Here is a 22,859-nt window from a genome sequence, read left to right on the forward strand (position 1 = left end):
GGGTGTGTCTGCTGTGCTTGTCAAATTCACTGCCTGTCTGAAAATCACTATGTATATAACTAGCTAAATGTTCCATACTAGCTTTCTTACACCTCAGTATTAGGAGCACACAGACAACAGAAGTTAGATAAATCAACTGTTCATTAAAAAAGAATCCTATAAAAATGCACATATTCAACAATTCTCCTAGACAACGAGATTAAACCCAGAATCTCTATTTAAAGGGATAGTTCACCCCAAAATAAAAATTCTGTCATCGTTTACTCACCCTCGAGTTGATCAAAATCTGTGTAAATTTCTTTGTTCTGATAAACACAGAAAAATACATTTGGAAGAATCTTGTAACCAAACAGTTCTTGGCCACAATTGACTACCATAGCAGGAAAAATTACAATGGTAGTCAAAAGTGCCCCAGCACTGATTGCTTTCCTACATTCTTCAAAATATCATCTTTTGTGTTCAACAGAACAAAGAAATTTATAAAGCTATTTTCCAACTATGGTAATCAGTGATGGCCAAGAACTGTTTGGTTATAAACATTCTTCTGTCACGATTCTCAGGGTGAGACACGGAGACAAGGATACATGGACAGAGGACCCAAGTGCAGACAACGGGTAAGGGGTTAACAAGACAGACTTTAATTATATCTAAAAATACAAAACAAAGACCCACGTGGGGGAACATAACAAAACATAGCAACAAGGACAGGGACTAAATAGACTAGAAATAATATCAACACTTGCCATAACCACAATAAACTAAACTAACTACAGAACAGTAACTCACCCACATGACACAAACACAACGCAACAGAACAATGAACCAGTACGAGACAGAAGACACAAGGGCATTATAAAGGGGATAAATCAAGAGGGGACAGGTGCAGGACATGAACTAATTAACAAACAATAACGAGGAGATGAAAGGGCGGGAACAGAGACGCCACACCGGAGAGAGGGAGTATATGGAATGCCAAAACTGACTCTCTCCACATAAAACAAGAGGTTCTATCATGGTTCTGCCACTAGGTCAAGAAAAGCAAGACAAGGTGGGACAGAACCATGACATCTTCCAAATATCTTTATTTATGTTCATCAGAACAAAGACATATATACAGATTTAGAACAACTTGAAGGTGCGTAAATGAAGAGAGAATTTTCATTTTTAGTGAACTGTTCCTTCAAGACTTTCACTCATAATTTTTCATCTATAAGAGCCCTGTCTTTTGAGGAATACATCTGAACTTATACTTTCCAAGAAATCAAAGTCTGTAAACAAAGGTCACACATTTTCACATTTTTCATGGTTTTGGACAGTCAACTCTCTACCTATGTCTTTGTGTTGACTGTATTTCTGTCTGTTAGTATTTGTCTTTTTTGTGCTCAGTTGAAGACAGCATGGTTGGTAATGTGATCTCAACATATCAGCCCAAATAAGGCAAAAACACAGACATATAAAAACATATGTATAAAGTATCAAGACTTCTCTCTGAAAAACACATTTATGCAGAAAAACGCTCACACACAACAACACTTTCTTAGAACGCAAAGCTTTTCACATCATACCACAAGCTTCTGGCAGTGAAATATTTTCCAAATCAAAGTAAGCAATTTAGCATAATCAGAGGTTTGGAAAAAATGAGAAAAAATAGTGCAACGATCGAGAGATCGAGGAAATGAGACTGATTAAAATATTCATACATGTTTTAGATGCCAAAACGTAAACTGTTTCCCATAATGTAGCAGTGGCTGTACGGGAAGCAGGCCATTAGAGAGAGAGAGAGAGAGAGTGATGTACAGTGGTACAGTATCATTGGTACATTGGTGTAGAAGCTAAGCAACTTGTACATTCCTCAGATATCCTAACTCAAAAGCCAGCAAGCTCAGACACATACAGTCTAGAGCACTAACTCTGTTGGGCAGAAAGGCACGTGACATAACCACAAACCACTGATGTTTTCATAAATTACTTATACAGGGCATTTAGTGACCATTCTTCCTCCTGTGTAAGTATAGTGTAAGGGTTGCTCTGGTGTGATTGCATAATTGCCCAAATCTTTCTGATGTTGTGTTGGCAAAATCAAACACTTTAAAGGTGAGATAAAACTGCAGCTATTGGAGATTTTAGTTAGTGTATTTCAGTCATTTAAGACTGATGACAGAAAAAGGAATCAATTCAAACTATCCATTGTAACAATATTTTACACACGTTAAATCATTCTTACTGGTGGTTACATCTGAAGCCCAATTTAAAATGTTTAACAACAATTTATTGTCAAATTTAAGCTTCAATTTATTCAATATTATTATAGGTAAATGCACTTGAGACATTCAAATAGTGGCTTTTTAATTCAACATTTGTATTGCTTCTTGTCATTTCCTGTTAAATGCCAATTCTATAAAACCTTGTGCTGTTATAATCTTTAGATGAATTAATCTGAAGCCCTTCTATACATAATGTATGATGTCTGTATTTATAGCCATCTTAGACTCTGAAGTCATAATAATTGACAGTTTGAGAACTTTTAAGGGGTCCTATTACGCCCTTTTACAAAGTCTTACCCTGTGTCCGAAATCGCCTACTTCCATATAGTAGGTGAAAATGAGTATGAGTGCCCCATGCCCCATCCTTCTGAAACGCTCTGATTGGTCAAGCTGGCCCAAAAGGTTAAGGCGTGACTTGGAAATGTCCCGCCCTTTACCATATCAACAAGCTTTATGCTTCTTAGTCTGTAGTGATCGGTCACCCACTCAGTGTGTGTCAACAATGTTTCAGATGTGATTTTACAAACCATTCAAAAATAAAATTTACTACAATATCCGCATATTACACAGAATAGCTTTCACAGCAGATGATAAAGCCCTGGAAGGGACGCCTACACACCTACAGAACAGCAATGTTTGTGTCATCTGCACAGCTGGGGACTTCTGAAATACAGTGAATGAAAGGCCCAATTAAAAATAAGAAGAGATAAACAGCCTATAAGGGAAAAGGTTGTGCTTTTGTACATTCGTGCAACAGCTGTTAAATCTCGATTATGCAGAAATGCTTCAACATGTTCTGTAATTGGTGGTTGGTTCTACACACACACTGATTATGGTCTGAGGCTCATTCAAAACATCAGCAAACTCACTCTTGCTAACACACCCTCCAACACACAGCGTATTATTAGTGATACAAAGTTTTGTACAGTGTATTTGTGATCACTCATTCACTATTATTATAGTTTTTCCTGATACAGTGGTTGATGTCCTGTTCATCTGATGATATCTAATCAAATGACTTGGTATTCACAGTGGTCACTGCTAATAGCTTTTGACTGTGGTCAGTGCACTTGGCAGTAATACTCTTGGCAGCATCTGTCCACTGGAGGAAATATTACAAATATAAAAATTATTCGGTCACATCGTTCTTGCGATACTGGACAGTTTTTGCGATATCTGGACAGCAATTGAGTATTGAAGAGATGACGTATTTTTGTATGCAAACCCCGGAAGCGAGTTCTGGTTCCATCGCCCCAAATCTGGGTTTTTTGAATGGGTTTTTGGTAAATCGCCTGAAATAAGGCCCATAGCTAAGAGAACCTTTAAATATTTTCATGTTTTAATCTATGACATAAAACACACCAGTTATAACCCGCTTGTGATTTTTAAAACCTTTATTGAGTCTTTAAAATGGCAGTTGTTAACAAGTTGATAAAAGCGACTACTTCCTTTGGCGGACGTCATCGCCATATAAATCTCACAAATAATGCAACATGGGCAAATGTCTAAAATGGTTGTTGGGCATTCATTCACGGAGTAATTACTTGCCAGGGAACACGTTTTTAATAAAGTTTTGGAGGATTGGTGGTGATGACGTTGATATTGAGCGACCATAGTGTAGTCTGCTTTTTACTTCTGCCGATTGTATTTAGGTTTAAAAATAGCAAATATTGTGTTAATCTGTAAAGATTATCTTGATAGACAAAATGTGCAAACATCATGAACATTTGTTAATCACAGATCTTCCAGAAGTCTTTGGGAAAAATGCATAGGCTTTCGGTCGAGGGAACCAACGTGGCACTTACTTCCGGGTTAGCCTACAAAAATCTCCGAGCCACTCCATTCTTCACTGTCCAGATAAGAGAACAATTGGGCTCACAGGGACGAATAGGCTTAGAAAGTCTAGGATTGAAAACTTTTGAAATAGTAGTCAAGTTTTTTGCAGTTGGCCCAATCCTACCAAATTTATAACCAATCCTGTGTTCGACCCTAAAAAAACTGCATCTGTGTTCGATTCCAAATACTACTACACAGAATACAGTAGAATGCTCATAATGGTCTGCTTCAATCATTTTGTCAGTTACTCTATTACTCTATATATCCCTGATCTGTCTCTCGGGTCTACCGATTTTGGTTTATTGGCAGTTCATAGGCTGAAGGTCTTTGTGTGTTGTTGTCACAAAGCTCTGGAAACCCTTTACCTCTGAGCATTTATATAAATGTTCATCTTTTCATTCAGTATTTTGGTTCTACAACTAATTGTCACACTACTGCTATTGTGGTGTTTATTTTAAGTGTTATGTGCTTTATAAAAAAACAATTTCTCACCCAAAGTTCACCAATTACTATATTCCATGTCAACAACTATAATGTACCGTAGCTAAATCTGGGATTTTAAATGCTGCCAAGAATTTTCCACAGCCCAATTCAGTTTCTAGAATAAAAGCATTGGTGGGACTGTGTTTTGTGGTATTTTGCTGTGTGTTTATTTTTGTAAACAACAAAATACCAGAAACAAGCACACAGCCATTATAATGTTGACGCCACGTTATTTCAGCAATGTGGTGTCATCACTATCAGCTGTGAGTAAAACATGATATAAAAGTCGTAAAAAAAGAGCGATCAAGATCTATATTAAAAAAGAATCCTGCAGTAATAACATCAGCACTTTCAGCTTTACATTTTACTTTAAAGGGGTCATATGACATGGCGAAAACGAATATTATCGTTTGTTTTAGATGTAGTGAAAAGTGAATACACGATTTAAGTAGGGATGCACCGGTTGACCGGCCATAAATCGGAACAGTTTTTTTTTACGACCAATTTTTTTCCGGAAGTGCGCCCGCGGCCGCATACACAGATCACATTCGAATCAACAGCGAACATGTCATTTGTGTGGAAGTATTTCGAAATCTGTCAGCAGGATTCAGGACACGGGCTGCCCTACAACACTGGAAATGCAGAGCTATGTCTGAGGCACAGCTACCAAGAAGCGATCAGCCGTTGGTGTACTGGCACACACATAGGAGCCAATTTCCTGCGCGAGCATACCTGTAAACAGCGAACGTTTGTTTAGCTCAGCTTCTCACGTGTTGGATGAGAAACGAAACAGACTAAGTTGTGACAAAGTTGAAATGCTTCTTTTTGTAAAGAACGTGCATTCACTTTTAAAAAGCCAGAAATAAACGTCCGTTCTGTTAAGGATGATTATTTTTATTTTACATAAAAAATTATAGCCTTTTGACTTACTTTGATTTAAAAAGCACCCGCACTAATCTTTATTTGATTTAACATTTTGGAATAATTTATTTATATACTTTGGTTTAATTTACTTTCACTGATAAATCCCTTTGTATTTACACCAAATTTAAAACAAAAACTGAGTGCTGATAAATAAACGTCTCTGTTTGGGTTGTTGATAATGTGTTGATTGAGTTGCTCAATCTGTTGAACTATGCAGTTGTTGCCTTGAAAATTGAAAAATAGCTAAATGCTAAATATCTGTACCATCTTTGGATTGAATGTGCTTGTCGGTACACGATCCGGGATGCCTGCACGATCCGTTCTGTGCATGTGCGTAATTACGTAGTAAACCACCACGTCACGGTTTCCCTACACTATTGGTATCACGCATGCGATGAAACACTTGACGGCCAGGCGGCACAACTGGTGGCATATTTTTGTAGGCTACATTGTGTTTTTCATTTAACAGTTCACGGTGGGTCTATTTTGATGTTTTTAAATGTAGTTTACGCTATGCATTACGATGTGTTTACGTGGTTGCTAATCCAAAATAATAAAGGAGTTGTTACATGAACATACACGATTTTGGTTACATGTGGAATAAAGTCTGAGTCTTTCTGTCACTGCAAACCTTCAGTTTCCTTCATACTCCCCTTTGCGATTCATTGCTGTATGGCAGTAGGCCTACTTAACTTGCTGTGTTTCGATCTGAGGTCCGTAGTATTGTCAAAGACGGTTTGTGTCATTTTTTTATTAAAAGCTGCTAATATTAGTTAACTTTAAATTGAGTAATTTTGTATTAGTATGGGTCTATATAGGCTAATATATCTACAGTATGTATATAATCTAAATGAGGACAATAATCCCTTCAATGGTGTTTACAGAGTTACTGCCTTTAATTTAAGATGGTTACAGTTATTGTTTTCAATAGCCAAAGCCAGTTTGGCCTGTGAAAAACCAAATAAACATGTTGTTTATAATTTTTTTCTTGTTTGTTGCTTAAAGGGAAAAAAAACGGAAATCGATATCGGAATCGGCCAGTTTGCTTGTAAAAAATCGGTATCGGAATCGGCCATGGAAAATCATAATCGGTGCATCCCTAGATTTAAGGTTCAAAAACACTGTATTTTCCACATACCATGCATGTTTGTATCTTCTCTTTGCCCCGCCTCTCTGAAACACGCAGATTTTTTACAAAGCTCATTGCTCTGAAAAGCGAGGTGTGCTATGATTGGCCAGTTAACCAGTGTGTAGTGATTGGTCAAATACTGCAAGCGTGTGACGGAAATGAAACGCCTCTTACCATATTTGGAACACCAGGTTCCAAAGCAATTGTACTGACAGGTACACCCACCTTACTTGCGTATACATTTGGGCGATCTTAGTCAAATCATACCACGAACTGACGTAGATTTGTGGGGGTGTGGTTACACGAGGCTTTTCAGGCAGGTCTGAGTGAGCAATCGCTTTTAGATAGAATGCATCGTTTGTTACGACACTTTAATTTTTGCAATTTTACGTGTCTAATACATGCATGGGCAACTTATAACACACCAAAGACACAGAAAAACACGTATTCGTGCCATGTGACCTCTTTAAAAAAAACGAGAAGGGTGGATGTTTACTGTAAGTGCATGTTCATATTTTGTATATTATTATGCATAACCACACCCACAAATGTGCAAGTATTAGGTTTTCACAAATATTACCATTCATGCCTCTCATTGCATAGATAACTAGCAGAAGTTTGTGTCAGCCGTTAGCACTAAAAGTTTCTAAATAAAGCAGCCTTAATGTTGTTTGTGTTCCAGCCTTACAATCATAAACAATCATAAGACCACTACAAAACAGCAGTCTTTCAACTTCAAACCTCAGCAATTTTTTTCAAAATACATTTTAAACTATCATATTTTTATAAACAAACATATTATATTAAACATTAAACTAGATAATTAACCGCTCGTTCATGTCAATGTTTACACTCTCTTGCTTTGACATGGCATCTTGCAAGATTTTCAAACAAACCTGTTTCTATTGTCACATAGGGGCTTGAATGTGTCGTAACCTTAGCAACAGCTAAGGTTCTGTGTGCCAAGCAGATGTGAAAATTCAGGCAGTGTGACTGGGTAAAATGTAGCAGCAATGGTTGATGGGTATTTGTGTATTTATGGAGAAGAAGGATGAAAATTTTGTCTTAGTAGGCACAGACTATAAATAAACAGTAGGACTCTAAAAAAAATGGAAGCAAACTATTTTAACAAATATTTTCCTGGGACTTGCTACATTGAAATCTAGAATTGTCAAGAGAGTTGATGAAGTGCTTTATCACAAAGCCAGTGTCAGTGTTTAACTGAACTTGCAAGGTTTAGTCTGACTGAAAAAATATTGTTTCGGTGTCTCTGTTTGCATGGGAACCAATGAAGGGGAAAACCAGAAATGTTGTCATAAGCCCTGGAATACAGGGGGTTCCTGCAGTGGCAGATTGAATAAAAACAGGGGCCCAAAAGTCAGTCATGCTATTTTGACCTCACCCAATTGTTCTATGAATTATATTATTATAGAACCAGTTATATCCAAACTTTCTGACCTTCCTTGAGAACGCAGTGTGTACTGAACATCACAAAGGGACAATAGTGGGGATGCCATACAAAAAAATCATCAAACAATGTGACCTTTTTAATGTCATTTGTTTCTTGAGTTTGGATTAAGGGTTTGAAAAACAAATTAAGACCTTTTCCTAAATCTCTGGCTTCCTAAACGTTTCTCCTGAGAAACAAGACTCTAGTAATCTCATGTGTGTCTCTTAAAAACCCAACAACCTGAATACGTATTTGTCAAGTTATCAAAGTCTAAAAAATTTGAAATTTTAGTATAAACCCAAAATGTTTCACCAAATTATTTTAATTATAAAATCAAAGTAAACGGTACCTCAATGAAACATAACAGTGGACTCCATTAAACTCTGAGCAATTGCATGGGTATACTGCTGGTAACTGCTTTAGATGTTCTTGGTATGAATAACTAAATGTTAAGCGGCCAATAACAAATACAGACACACACACACACACACACACACACACACACACACACATTCCTCTTCTCTGCTTTAAATACCTGGCCTCAATCTCACAGTGAAAAGCACAGAGTTTACTCTGAGTAAACCAGAATGCTTGTTCAAGGCCCTACGTTTCAATGCTGCCCTTTACTTTAAATAAACCACCTCTCACAAATTTATACACATCATTGCCTTATCTCTTTCCATCACAACCTCGAAGACTTTGACTATCAACATCAGTTATAAAGATTGCAGTCCCACTCCTCTGCTCCACCGCTATCTGGTGGATGGGAAAGCCATGAGAAAGTTGCATGAGAAAACTTCAAGAATGGGAAATATTTCTAATCCACGAACAAAGGCAAGAGTCAGGTAACAAATAAGAGGGAGGGAAATAGAGATACAGAAATTGAAACGGTGGACAGAATGAAAGAAATTGGAAAAATAAAGTGAAAAAATGAAAAAAGATTCTGTCCTTAGTTAAACTCTTTGTGTGTGGCATAAGCCCAAGGTGATTTTCAAGCAAACGAAAAATTACAGAGACTTGAGTAAATGAAAACACAGACTAAAATGTGTACGTGTGTGTGTGTGCCTGTTTAAAAAGATTACAAATATGATATCAAGCAGAGGTTGCTGAATCAGCAGTTAATAACCTCTGCAGATCTTACTTAGATGACCACTGACTCACACTAGCACAAACACACAAGGATTGGCATTCTTCTGGAATGTTTGACTGGATTTCTGACACATTTTCCACTCTGAAACAGCTCTTTTGTGGATTTTCCGTGCTGAGGAGCTATGAGCGCCAGAGAGAAATAAAGCCAAATTCGTTTAAAAGATTTTAGTTACGTAATAAAATGGCTTTGACTCCTCTGAGGTCTACCTAAAAATTACAGTGCACATTGATCATTATACTCCTAATACAAATAATGAGAGGCTGCAAAAAAGGTAGAACTTTAAGTAGAGCTAAGGTAGCTTAATAAAGAAATGAAGAGAAGTCACCAAAATAAAAGAAAATATGTGGTTCTTGTGCATGCGTGCGTGCGTGTGCGTGTGTGTGTGAATGAGGACAGAAATAGGCAGCTGGTTGTCCTGCTGTGGCACACTGGCATCATTCTGGGCACCCTGTGGCACTTTGCAGAAGTGGAGGATGGTTTGAGGTTAACACACCTCACACCACAGGACCCAGATCCTGGCAATGACAGACAGAGAGAGGGACACAACAGAGAAACAGAGGCAGGGCCTTTATGGTATGAAATTGTGGAATTCTAAATTTTAATATTCTTCTGAGTTTAAGTAAGATGAGTCATGATGTGAATGTGATGTGGCCTTAGGTGCCTGATCTTCCAGACAGACTTTGACTGCATTCTATGACTGAAGTCACAGAAATATGTAATATATGTCATCTTGAATCAGGCCTTGAGAAAAATGTTAAACAGTTCCAGAGCTTAATGCCAAACTTATTGTTTGTGTTAAAAAGTGGACTTAAAGTTCTTTCAAGGCTAAATTAGGAGGTGAAGGATCTTATGAGGAGAGTTTTATTCCTCAATGAGCTCACTAAATAACATAAGTGTGCAGTAAGTTATTTAAATTCATTTCAATTCAATTAAAATTACAAAAGACTCCACCAGAGTGATGGACAGCATCAAAGTTCAGCTTCAGAATGATTATAAAGGATGACATGTTTGGACAGACAAATAATCAAACTCTCATGAGAGTAATTGTTCATGTTATGTGTGTGGGTCGGTTTGGTCTACATTGAGGGATCCCATAAGGCTAACAGCTCACAAGGTCAACAGCTTTAAATACATACCCATAAATGTCTTACAAATAATATCTAAATGGTTTGTGTAAGGTTTGAGACTATGGGTACGGTAAGGTTATGTGCTAAAAATCAACCACGGACGAACCCTAAACAGAATAGAATTTAAAGAGTACATAACATGAGATCATGAAAATTACATTTCATGCAGTGTGTAATGTTGCCGTGTGTGAAAGTAAGCAGTCTGCCAAGTTGTAAATCCGAAGGTTAATGAACTACAAAGTTATTGGCTTGGAAAAAAGGGAGTCGACTCTGAATCACGCAAACGAGTCGTCCCTAGTCCGATTCGCGAACCGCCGCGGATTTACGTCTCTACATATAGTCTCCGCCTACGTTTAGCTAGGACTGCCCGCGAAAACTTCACTCTTCTCCCCCAAACACTGTAGCTCGTGAGCCTCATTTGCGGTAGACGAATCACAGCAGACTAGACCATCTGAGAAATCACATCAGACTAGGCTAGCAGAAAGGAAGGGATTAGACAGATGAATCGCGGAACGAATCAATTGAAAGTCAGTCAAGAAGTAAGGTAAGAATAACTGCCTATTATTACGAAATAGTGTTTTTACACCTTCTATGTACATAAACTTGTTGTTGGACACTCCATAAACCAAAGTAGGACCTTAAAAATCCCTAGTTATGTACTCTTTAATATAAAATAAAGAATGCAATGATAAGTCCCCACCGTGTGTATCAAGCCATTTTAAGAGTAGGTGTAAGCAAACACACTAGATGCACCGTCTCAGCTGACCTTTCTTACATTCTTACTTTTCCACTCCCCGGGCATCAAGAAGAGAGTATATGAACACTATTGAGTGTTTCTCACTTTATAACTTTCGATTATCTCTGTCAAATCCAGTCACTGCTTCCTACAGTGAAAACGGTTCTACACACTGATCTATTTCAACTCTTTTAGAGTTTATAGCAGAGTTAAATTCCTCACGACCAAGAGACCAACCAGGGACTGCTTGAGGTTGATATATTTCACAGTGTTAAACTGTGTAGTTAGCCTCTCATTTAAGTCAAGGGCCTTTATTCAGTTGCAACAACACCTTCAAGTTAGGACATCCTGAAGTGCTAATACCGTCATTACTTAGAGATTTCATAACTTGGCAGGCACCATATGTTAATAATGAAGGTGGTTTTAGGAATTGTTTGTTTTGAATCAATACATAAGCACTGCGCTTATCCAACCAGTTTCATCATCAATGCAAGCATTATCTTAAATATCGGAATCAAAATACACAATAGTACAACCCACTGAGAAGACTGCTCATCTACCTTTAACAGCCTATTTTTCATTTTTATGTAGAAATAAATACAGTGTCTACCCTAAATAAGGTCCATTATAAGCAAGAGTACGCAAAACATGTTCAAATTTGATGGAAGAAATTAACAGAAAAATCACAAGGTCAGAGATGTGTCAGGTATGATGTTGATGTTTATAAAGTATTAGAAGCTACTCTTGGTCTGAGTTCCAAGCTTGACGTGTGTCTCCGTCGTTGGCCTTCCATAAATGTACACTTAACTAAAGGCTAAAATACACTACAAGACTTTTGCTCAGATTTTGCCCAGATTTTCAGTCTGGACTTGTTGCAGAAAGTCTGTGCCAGTCTGGAGATTTGATCAGTGTGTTTCTATCTGAAACTTTCAAAAAGTCTTCAAGTGTATGATGTCTAGTTTTAGAAAAATATCTGTTCAGATTTTAAAAGTCTTGTAATGTATTCCAGCCATAAGCGGTGAATCAGCTTCCCCCTTTATTTTTATCACATTCATTTATTTTTGGACTAGAACTATTGAGAGACCCTTGGGCATCCAGCAGACAAAATTAGAGAGTAAGAAGAGAAAGACCCAGACAGAAACACACCACTTAAAATAACACTCACTTTCATCACAGCGCTCATGAAAAACACAGTCAAATATGTACAGCTAAACATACCCACACACACAGATTTAGATAGGCTCACTAACCATATCAGCTCCGCACATTCTTTCCTTGAAATAACAAACTGGTACATCAGTGTGTGCAACAGGGGTTTCTCTCTCATATACACAACCACATAAAAAGCTGTGGTTTTGATTTCTGTGGTGTCTTTATGAACAAATACAATGCGAATATATAGCAGCCACTAGCCTTTATGTTTATGTGTATGTGTGCTGTTCAGACCTTGCTGCGTAGACTTCATGGCACCATGCCTTACCACATTCAATCTGATGCAGCTCGAAGTGAGAGCTGCCTTGCCAGCCAGACAATATGCAGAAACCATTACGACGAGCGAGTGAGAAATAGAGGGAGGGAGGGGGTTTATTATTTCATTTCCACTCACAGTTTCACGTGCCATTATATTTGACCATAAACCCTACGAAAAGTAAGCAAGGTTTTACTAAGGAAACGACAGTTTAATTCAGGCATTTGATGTTGAACCATATACCACAAATTTATTGGCTCACTGAAGAACCCACAGTTTAACCATGATATTTGACTAAACAATTTGGAATGTCAAAAAACATGGTTACTACACGTCAACAAAAAAACTGGCTAACGTTAATTTTCATGAGGGAAGTGTGCAACTGGTTTCACCTCAACCGCGTGCACGAAATAACCAAGGGAATAATTACCGTCCAAAAACGTATCTTACCGACTCTGAAGCCAGGCCCGGTCAGAATATCCGCGGACTGGCCGTTTTCCCCGATGAGGGTCGTATTGTTGCCCTGTTCGCAGGTGTCCTGACACTGGCCCTTCATGCATGTCCGTTTGCAGATGAGCGGCGCGATAACCACTTTGAAGCGCTCGCGAGTGGACGCGCGCTCGACGCACAGAGCCAGTCGCTGGAGCGCGAGCCAGATTAGGAGCAGATGGGAAAGAATCAGCGAGGGCATGCTGGCATCCCTCAATGCCAACAAGGGGCAACACAGAGCATTCACGCCACCACCCACGGTATATCCACTTAAAGCCCGAGCAGATCTGGTGCACTCCTAGGGAACGACCGCAGAAAACGTTTCGGTGGAGCCTCGTTTGGAAACTGTATCCAGAAACTCCCTCAGAAACTCCCTCACTTTTCCCAGGCAGCGCTGGCTCAGGAATCCTAAAGAAAAGTTTTTCCTAATGCCTTCCTGTCCCGTTTAATGTAAAAACTCTTGATGAGTAAAAAGCGCAAATTATCCAAATTCCGAAAATGTTAGGCATTTTAAAAATCAATTTGAAAGATTTTAAATGTTTTTTAAGAAATTTTTGAGGTGGAATAAAATGAAAAACTTTTATCTTCATTTCTCAAAGCCCAATAGCCTACATTCGGTCGCTGCCTGGAAAGCTCGTGTGTGCGTATCGGAGTTTGGGAAACTTTAGGAGGAGGAGAGGCATGGAAAGAGCCAATCCACGGGCGGCCGCCCTGGCGCACGGCCAGAGCAGTACAGCAGTGGTGCTCAAAGCGGTTTGGTAGCGCCTTCCCTAGTCACCTCTTTGCCTTAATTTGCACCTATCTATATGACGGTGTTGTGCGCGATCCACTGCGGTAACGGACAGTATATTCAAGAAAGCTTAAGCTGCTGGTCCTGATCCACAGTTTTTTACATGACCCAGACCGACTGACGTTTGGAGTTACACGTTTACCACTAGCGATAAAAAAACATTTAATCTGTCCTGCAAGACCCACGTGTTAATAAAGTGGCAGAATACATCATGGTATAGTGTCCCAGCATTCCTTGGAGTAGCATGTAAATACCATATCGCTGCTGAAAAAAAGAAACACCATACAGTATAAATTACATAAATTCTAATGGATTTAATGGGAATTGTTTTAGTTTTAATTAATTCATCTCTTTGTGGGTCTCTGGTTGTTGTTTGGCAGATGAAAAATAACACCATTAAATAAATCCAAATAAGGAATTTTGGTTTTAATATTATTATCAATAATGGTGTTTATAATGGAACAATTAGAATTTTTCTAGCAGGGATGGTAGGCAAAATCCCGCATTTATGTATTTAATCAATTGTGATTACTTGCATTTTTTTGTAAAGAGATAATAAAAAACATGATTTGTGATATGGCCACTGATCTCATATTAGCACGTCACGCACGATCTCTTTCTTGCTGGACCTATACAGAATTAGTTTCCCATAGCCTAAAGAGATTGTTTGTTTTCTAATCAAATGTTATCATTTTCAGTATAACATGTAACTTAATTTTAAGTATTCTTGTGGCGAGATAATGGAAAAACTAAATTCAAGGATATGCTTAACTGAAAGAAATTTGACCCAAAGAATGAAAATCGCGGAGAATGTGATTTTAGGGGACACGTGTAAAGAAGGGAGAGAATTAAAGTGAGCAGGATCAGCCAGTGGGAAAGAAAAACGTGTGAGGGCGGGATGATGGAGAGGCAAAATTAGAGAAAGTAAGTTGAGTCACTTCCTTTAAGAAAAGTGAGAATGTTTGCTTTCAGTCACTAAGGAAATCACTGCATAAGAGTTCCTCACTCACACACATATGTACACACACGAGAGTTCACAGGCAGATCTTACATTTTTGGCCACGCAAAGGCATGCAGTACCAAGACCTGCAACAGACATGCGCAGCTCCTTTGTCTCAAACACACAGGAATTTTTGTTAAAACACACACAAATGCACACAGGGCGCTATCACATGACTTTAAAAGCAAGCTGTTTTACACCAGGCCAGATTCCACCTAGAACACTTTTTTTTAGTTCTTATAGGCTATACATTTGTCACAAAATATTTGACTGTTTTGATTTAATATCCAGCTAGTCATCACAAAAGCCAGTGATCATGTCAAACAGAAGACCAGGGATCTAAAACATTCAAGATGCGACCACACACAATCAATTCTGTTAAATCACATCTGATTCACCACTACAAGTATAACCATCTCTCCAATAATACAGAGTTGGTATGAGCATTCAAGTCAACAGATGTTGCCCTCAGTGTGACATTAAACCTGTATGCCACTGCGTGGAGAGCGGGGAATGTGGTCTGGACGCAGGGTGTGGTCTTAAAAAGCTAACTGGCCTTATTACGTCATAGAGACAATAACCACAGTTGAGCGGATACATGAGTCATTTCAGAATCAAAAAGAGAAGAGTTCTGACCAAACATCATCTATGTTGGTCAGACTTTGGATGACCGCTGCCTGATCATGCGAGACTACACAGCATGGTGGTATTTTTACAATGGATTTCTTTGGGGATGATGGAGAACAGCTAAAAGAGTGGGAACAATAACTTCTAGTTAAAACAGATTTTGGGCTGGGCACTTCCGAAACATGGAACATAATGACAGAAGTGAAGATATAAAACTGGTTGGTATAAAGATGGTGTCATATACGTATGCCAGGCAATTATATGGGAAATCCATCCGGATGAAAATGTCTTAAATAGTACAATAACTTCTGTTACTTAGAACCTAACAGGAACATTGACACAAAACAATAAACTTTTCAATTATGTATTGACCACTCTTTTCCATATAATGAAAATTAATTGTGCAATACCATGACTGTATGTAAAATAAAGTATGAAATACTTTATATTATACTTTTTTGTTCTTATTTTGGATTGTATAAAAAGTTTATGTAAATGAGTGCAAAATTCTTAAAAACTGGAACCTTTGGATTCCACAGAAGACAGCAATACAAGTACTGAATAACATGGGGGTTGAATTAGTTATTGCATTATTGAACTAAAGCTGCCTCCTTAAATATAATTTCTGCAGCATTTATGCAAAGATATTGAATATTCAAATAAGTATAGTTACAGTTATAGTAGACTTTTCAAAACAGATATTGAAAATAAAGGTTTGAGTTATCTTAGTCTTGTGCTCTCTCACAAACACACACGCTTTACACAGAACACTCTTCAAACAACATTTCAAATTCAGATTCAATAAATGTGAAAAAATGTAAATGAAATTTTGAAAAGTGTAATCTGCAACTTTTGCATAATCAGAATCTAGTATTTTTAATGAACCAGACGATTAGATCACCGAGACCTGTAAGGAGATTATATTTGTGACTTTAACAAAAGAGTAATTGATTGGAAACAAAGCAACCAACATCAATAACATTCAAGTAGAGAAGTATTTATAAAACAAAACAGTTTTGCAGCAGATTTTAATGAATGACATTTGATCAAAACAAGCCTGTGTTTAGATATTTTGCAATGAAGTTTAATTCTGTAGAGTAAATGTTTACATTAATCCAAGTTTATACTGCAACTAACCATTACAAAGAATTACTTCCTGTCATTTGACTGATGTTACCATCTCGATGTTGCAGACCAGCCAAAATACTGGTGTAATACTAGCACTAAAGTTATATTATTAAAATATAAATCAAAACTTAACAAGATATCCATTTCAACTGTGTAACTCACACATTTACTAATATGATGATGTTGTGTCTTTTTTGGATGTTAAGTTAACTACAATAAAATTTTCCTGCAAACAGCAACATTTTTAAATTCAACATCACATGTGGCTACACAAACAAATGTAATATACAAACAGAGTATATAGATTAAATTGTGCAGTTATAAAAGACACTTGCTCTGGGTCGTTTTCACATGTTTCCAGATTCTGTTTTCCAATTTTAAGACTATTTGTGACTCAGACAGTGGCCACAGATTCACTGTTTCCAGTAATGCTCTTCCTAAAATGAGATGTTTGATGTTTCTATGTACAGATTATACAACTTCTATACAAATTGGCATTTGACAAGATATAAAAACAAAGGTATCTTTAAGGACAAAACTTGTGTAATCACAAAAAAAAACCCACACTACATGTGTCATAGCCCCTACAGAAACAGCTTCTTCAATCTCCACTACTGAAGAACAACAAACCAAAGAACTTCAAAATTGTTATCAGTAATAGTCTTTCCCTCTGTTTTCCAGTAGAGGGAACCACTTATCTAAATCTTGATTTCTGTGCGTGCATGTTATATACCTTTAACTAGAGAAACTTTAACAATCTGCATAATACATAAACTGAATGTGCAAATTATTGTCTACACATGACTAAATCCATAATACTGAAGACCACAGCATTCATATTTCTGATGTTTTGAAAAAAATAAACACCCTGTATTATGATGTTCCAAATACTCTCTAATTGACAGTTAAACAGAACATGTATAACCTGCTAACACAACACGAGAAAGAAGACTGAAAACCCTAATTTGCATTCAGATATAACAGTACCATCGTTTCTGAAATACTCATTTTTATGTACATCGTGTGTCAGTCTGTGCAATAAAACCATATTTAAGGCTTTAGTGTGTCTGTCATAGGTCTATTTCTTACATGCAAAAGACAATAGGTCAAAATAAAATTATTATTATTATACCAATGACAGCACTTATCACTTGTGAAAAACAGATCATACAATACCATGTTGGTCTCATTGGAGAATCAAAATCCCCCGCACTAAATCACAGTATTCCGTAAAAAAAACCCCACAAACACATAAAAGTTTGCTAGATCTAAAATGTTTTGTCCAGGCCTATGTGATGTGATAATGTGTACGTAAAATAAGTGGATACTTGAGTCATCAATCCCTTTTAAGTTATTTAACCATATTTTCAAATTGTTAACTCTGTGTTATGTTACAGGTTTCCAAGTCCATCTGCATATGAAAAGTAGGGCTTTTCACAATGCGCTTACCCCGGGTAATCTTTAGTCTAAACCCCACTTTTAACCCCAGATAAACGAACGTTTCACGCTTGTAATTTTGAAGCGGGATTTCATAACCCTGGGTAAAATGCGGGGATAACAACGCTTCAAAATTACAAGTGTGAAATGTTCGTTCCCAAAGCAGGGTTAGCATAGCTTTTGCAGGGTTAACCCTGCATTGCGGTGTCAAACGTGTGCAGTGTGAAATGAAGCGGACAACGTGGTATTCCGTTTTTTAAAAGGTTTGACGCTGCAGTATTTCTCCAATCATGACTGTTGACACCGCATAGATGCAAATAAGAATGTTAACCCAGGGTTTAGTGATGTACAGCGTGAAACATCAGGTTATGAATACCCAGGATTATATCTTAACCCCTGGTAAATTATAAGCAGTGTGAAACGGATAACCCAGGATTCTGTTTACCTGGGGTTTAGAATAACCCGGGGTTAACAATTTCAAGTGTGAAAAGGCCTGATCTGCAGATTATTTTTTGGTCCACAACAAGGCATAACCTTTGTCGTACACAACACCACACAAAGAAAATACACTGTCCGCTAAACAAAGCTGAATTTCCTTTGATGCAAAACCATAATATTTGTTTGTTTTACACAAATGATTTTGGATTAGAGTTTGCTAATCTGTAATATGTGCGGCCATGACTACACACAGTCCACGACAGACTCCGCCTCATTCCCTTCCTCTTCTCCCCACATCCCAAACCTCATATCCTCATCATCTATGGAAGCTCCATCCGCCTCTCCAAGACTGATCATGCCCATCGCTTCATCAGCTCCAGGCTCCCCTTGATGAGCACGAAGATGTTTCCTCAGGCTGGCCGGATCTTTAAAGCCACGGTGGCAGAGCGGGCAGCAACACGGCCGCTCTCCCGTATGTATTCGCTGGTGATGCTTTAGATGCTGCAGCCGGCTAAGGCGTTTTCCACAAACACTGCACACATACGGTTTTTCGCCCGTGTGTGTGCGGCGATGCTTCCGCAGGCCATCTAGATGACGAAACTGCGTCCCACACTCAGAGCAGGAATACGGTTTTTCACCAGTGTGGATGCGGAGGTGAGTCTTAAGGGCCCCTGACTCACGGAAGCGCCGCCCACACACGGTGCACGGGTACGGTTTCTCTCCCGTGTGAATCCTCAGATGTTTTTTCAAGCTAGAGATCAGACGAAATGTCTTTCCACACTCCAAACACAGGTGAGGCCGTTCACCAGGCACTTCACCCATCAGCTCAGAGATGGAACGTCGAGCCGGCTGCTCCGGAGATGAGCCACCTGCCCCTGGACTTCTCTTGGATGACATACCCAAACTGGGGGTATCTCTCGGGGCAGATCTAAGCCCAGGGGTCCCCTGTGGAGGTGAACTACTGGAAGAGGGTCCATTGTGAGGCCTGGACGAAGGTGGTGGTGCTGTATTTTTAGAAGGGTGATGGTGTGAACTGGAACTTCCTTCCTCTGCTACGTGGACGAATGCGAGATCACATGAACTCTGCGCCGAGTGCTCAGTTTCAGTGGGTGGCTCTCTTGCCCGCACGCACATCTGCCCAGACACAAGACCCTGTTCTTCTTTAATAGAGAAGCTAGCGAGTGAGGGGGGGTTTGGGGCTCTATTGTGTGAGAGCCGTCTGCTGTCATCCACCATCTCACCTGTAAACAGGTGATGACACATTTACACATTGAAAAGACAGCCTTACAATTGCAATGTTTTTCATGGTTTTACTACAATAACCGTTATAATATAAATTACTATAATTTATATTAATTATGTATGCCACATGCCATGCATAACACCATGAACGTGATTTTCTTTGCACGCAATTAAGAATTATAGAAAAAATAGGGCTTATAGTGATTCTGTGTCTATGTAAGCATTTAGTTTTGTCAAATTGTCATACAGTGTTAAAGTTATATTACCAGTTCGGTTCATGTCGGAGCAGATGTTAGACGAATGGACGGATATGGGGTCATAAAAACTGTTCGTCACAGTCCCATCTGCCTGAATGGAGAGGTGACAACTCTTGAAATCTTCCCTGGAATCAAAGCCGTGTATGGCATCACCCAGAGCGCCACTCAACTCCGCTTCACCTCCAGTAAAACAGCGTGGATCCGTCTGGGGCGCAGACCTGTGTGTCAACCGGCTAGAGTTCACGGGTCCACCGGTGTTGTAAGCGTGATGCCCCGTCATGGGCGGGTTAAAGGGACCCTGCAGCTGATCGATTAATTTCTGAGCGCTACAAAGACACTCTTGTAACGTTTTGAGCTCTCTCTCTGAAACTTCGAGGCGAATCTTCAGTTTTTCGTTTTCCTGTTCTTTGGTCAACAGCTCCCGCTGAGTTTCCGAAAGCACGGCCACAATCTCCACCAACAGGGTGTCCACCGCAGAGGACAGAGTGGATCGGATGGTGGGACCGAGGCGAGTTCTGAGTGTGGAGATTGACATGTTTTTGTCCCGTGTTACGCTCTGCATGCACTCAGCCTTTTCTGTCTTATTTATTATAGTTTGCTTTCGGTGGGAAACGCTTGCCGATGCGCTGTTTGTTGGTACCGAGCCTTGGTTGATTCTGCCAGACCCATTTTCACCGTTGTTGCGCTTCGAGTTCATTGCGAATTGTTCGATCGTACACCTTATCGGTTATTGCTGCGATTTATTATTGTTATTTGAAAAGAACTGATCATCCTTAACAATCACAACGCGATGATGAATTTTGATTAACGTTACTCAGAAATCAAGAACTACATTCACGAACGCAGTCACCAAAACGAGCTACTCTAGCATTATCATTAGCAAACTAGCCTACACGTTACTCCAACAAATCAAGCCTTTCACTAACTTGGTCCTAGTAAAAATCGACAACTAACCGCAATGATTGATCACAAGGACAGCGTTGTTAATTTGCGGTGATTTGCTAATTCGTTACGCGCAGATCCAGAGCCTTCACTCCACGATCTAAACGCTGGAGTCAGTACTGACTTTTGATTGGTCAGTGACGTGGTCGCAGTTTAACGACGTAATTGCGCATAAACAGACTAAAGCGCATGTTAATGACGATTCTCCAAAAAAGACAATCGATCTTCCCCACAGTTTGTACTAATAAGTCCTGTTGTATTACCTATACACACACCTTATTTTACATTAGCTGATGACATTTTTAAAAAGGGTAAACATATTATGATGCAAGGGAGTCGTGTGAATAGACTTATTTGACATGCACCTTGCCTCGCCTGAAAAGAAGACTAGAGTAGGCGACTGCAGTAAGGGGAGGAGTGAAAACAGCGCAGGCAAGACGGACACTTCCCAAATCGCGGACATGAAACGTCAGCAATGGAATAGATAGCGTTCGCGTTTTTTATCGCATTATCTTGGGCCAACTGAGTTTAAAAGTGAGAAATGTTCTAAAACTTATATTAGACAAACTCTCAACCATGTCAAGGCTGTAAGAAAGAATTTAAATATATTCTTTGACAAACGAATGCTTAAACATATTAGAACCTCCTATTTAAAGTTTACAGTTTATCCCAAAAATCAAAGAAATTAATTTAAAAATTGTATGTGACATTTATCCTTCTGGAGAGTTTATATATTTGGTAAATTCTGTAACTAATTTCCAGAAAACACAGAGCATATTTTCTTTCAGAGCATATTTTTATTTCATTCCTGGACAAAGTGCAATAATTGTGGTTAAATTTAACATGTCGTTAAATATGGAAACTGTGAAAAATGAGGTCAAAGGTTTTTTATTATTAACTTACTTTTGTTAGCTGAGAATTTTATTCCCAAATGTAATTTTTTTAATCACCCTGTTTATAGTATTTAAAAAATATTTGGGATAATATTAAAAAATGCTGTCAAAAGCAAATAATAAAAATCTGGAATTTTGTTAGACGTATTAGATAATATAAATTATATTTCTTGTTTTGTATTTATTCATATGGATGGATTGAAAATGTTGTTTTTTATTTCTTTTTTGTCTTTGTTGTTTGGTCTGTATTATCTTTTATAATTTTTTCTTGTCGTAGCCCCTATTAATATGGATGTTTTTGAATGTAAACTGTATACCATCTTGTTTTGTAATGTTTTTGTTATACTTTAATAAAAAAGGAGCTTTTTATCGCAGATGAAATTGATGCAATTGAATTGCCACTGCTTGTACATGAAGGTGGTTATGAGGACAATATAGGCCTATTTCACATAGGTGTGTTTTTTCCACATATAAATCACAAAAAAATACAATCTACTTCGGTTAATGGACACGCACGCCAGTCCCTGCCCCATGCATACGGGTATAAAAGGTAGGTGGTGACGGCCATTTACTCATCCTTTGTTCTTCGGAACCTGCATGACGTACATGTCAAGCGCTCCATATCTTTGAGATTTCTTCCAAACTGCTGGATTTACAACGCAAAGCAGCAGATTTCTCCCACTCGGTAGCGGACTTCCCCTGGGCGTCTCGGCAGCAAGCCGCAGATATTTCTAAAAGAGCAAATTTACTCTCACAGTCTGCGCTGTCTTCGGACATGTCTCGCAGCTGTGTTCTTGGGTATGACAGACTCATCCCCGAGTCCGACAGGCACAACACCTGTATTGCATGTTGGGGGTCCAGCATGCAGTAGCAGGGCTTGTCGATTAAGGTGTTGCGGTCATGGTTGGCTACGTTCTTCGGAATGTAGCCGCAACCCCGTCTGCTTCCCGAGCAAGTTCGACTGCCGCTTCGACAAGTTCAACTGCCGCTTCGGCGAGGTCGACGGGGGTGATTGGGGATCCTCATGGATGTCACTCCGCCAGTTTTGT

At 38.7% G+C, this 22,859-nt stretch overlaps 2 protein-coding genes across 4 annotated transcripts in view; both read right to left on the bottom strand.

Annotated features, from left to right (window-relative positions):
• The window catches only part of ltbp3 (latent transforming growth factor beta binding protein 3), a 71,572-nt gene extending 57,875 nt beyond the window's left edge, over positions 1 to 13,697 (bottom strand). For all 3 annotated transcript variants that reach the window (XM_057352608.1, XM_057352598.1, XM_057352588.1), the window contains exon 1: positions 13,018 to 13,697. In XM_057352608.1, the coding sequence (XP_057208591.1) occupies positions 13,018 to 13,258 (241 nt within the window). In that variant the 5' untranslated portion in view covers positions 13,259 to 13,697. The remainder of the gene's footprint in view (positions 1 to 13,017) is intronic.
• A 2,682-nt stretch (positions 13,698 to 16,379) lies between these two features.
• si:ch1073-224n8.1 (zinc finger protein 37) lies at positions 16,380 to 21,122 on the bottom strand. The gene is made up of 2 exons (XM_057352688.1): positions 19,985 to 21,122; positions 16,380 to 19,717 (listed from the first exon to the last, which is right to left on the bottom strand). The coding sequence occupies exons 1-2, from the start codon at positions 20,670 to 20,672 to the stop codon at positions 18,720 to 18,722; spliced, it is 1,686 nt and encodes a 561-aa protein (XP_057208671.1). The 5' UTR covers positions 20,673 to 21,122; the 3' UTR covers positions 16,380 to 18,719.
• Positions 21,123 to 22,859: the final 1,737 nt, after the last annotated feature.

The sequence above is a fragment of the Triplophysa rosa genome, linkage group LG2 (assembly GCF_024868665.1).
Source record: "Triplophysa rosa linkage group LG2, Trosa_1v2, whole genome shotgun sequence".
Classification (NCBI taxonomy): Eukaryota; Metazoa; Chordata; class Actinopteri; order Cypriniformes; family Nemacheilidae; genus Triplophysa; species Triplophysa rosa.

Coding starts and splice junctions, on each gene's coding strand:
- si:ch1073-224n8.1 (XM_057352688.1), bottom strand. CDS start 20,672: ATGAACTCGAAGCGCAACAACGGTGAAAATGGGTCTGGCAGAATCAAC. Junction 19,718..19,984: donor CTCCGACATGAACCGAACTG/GTAATATAACTT, acceptor ACCTGTTTACAG/GTGAGATGGTGGATGACAGC.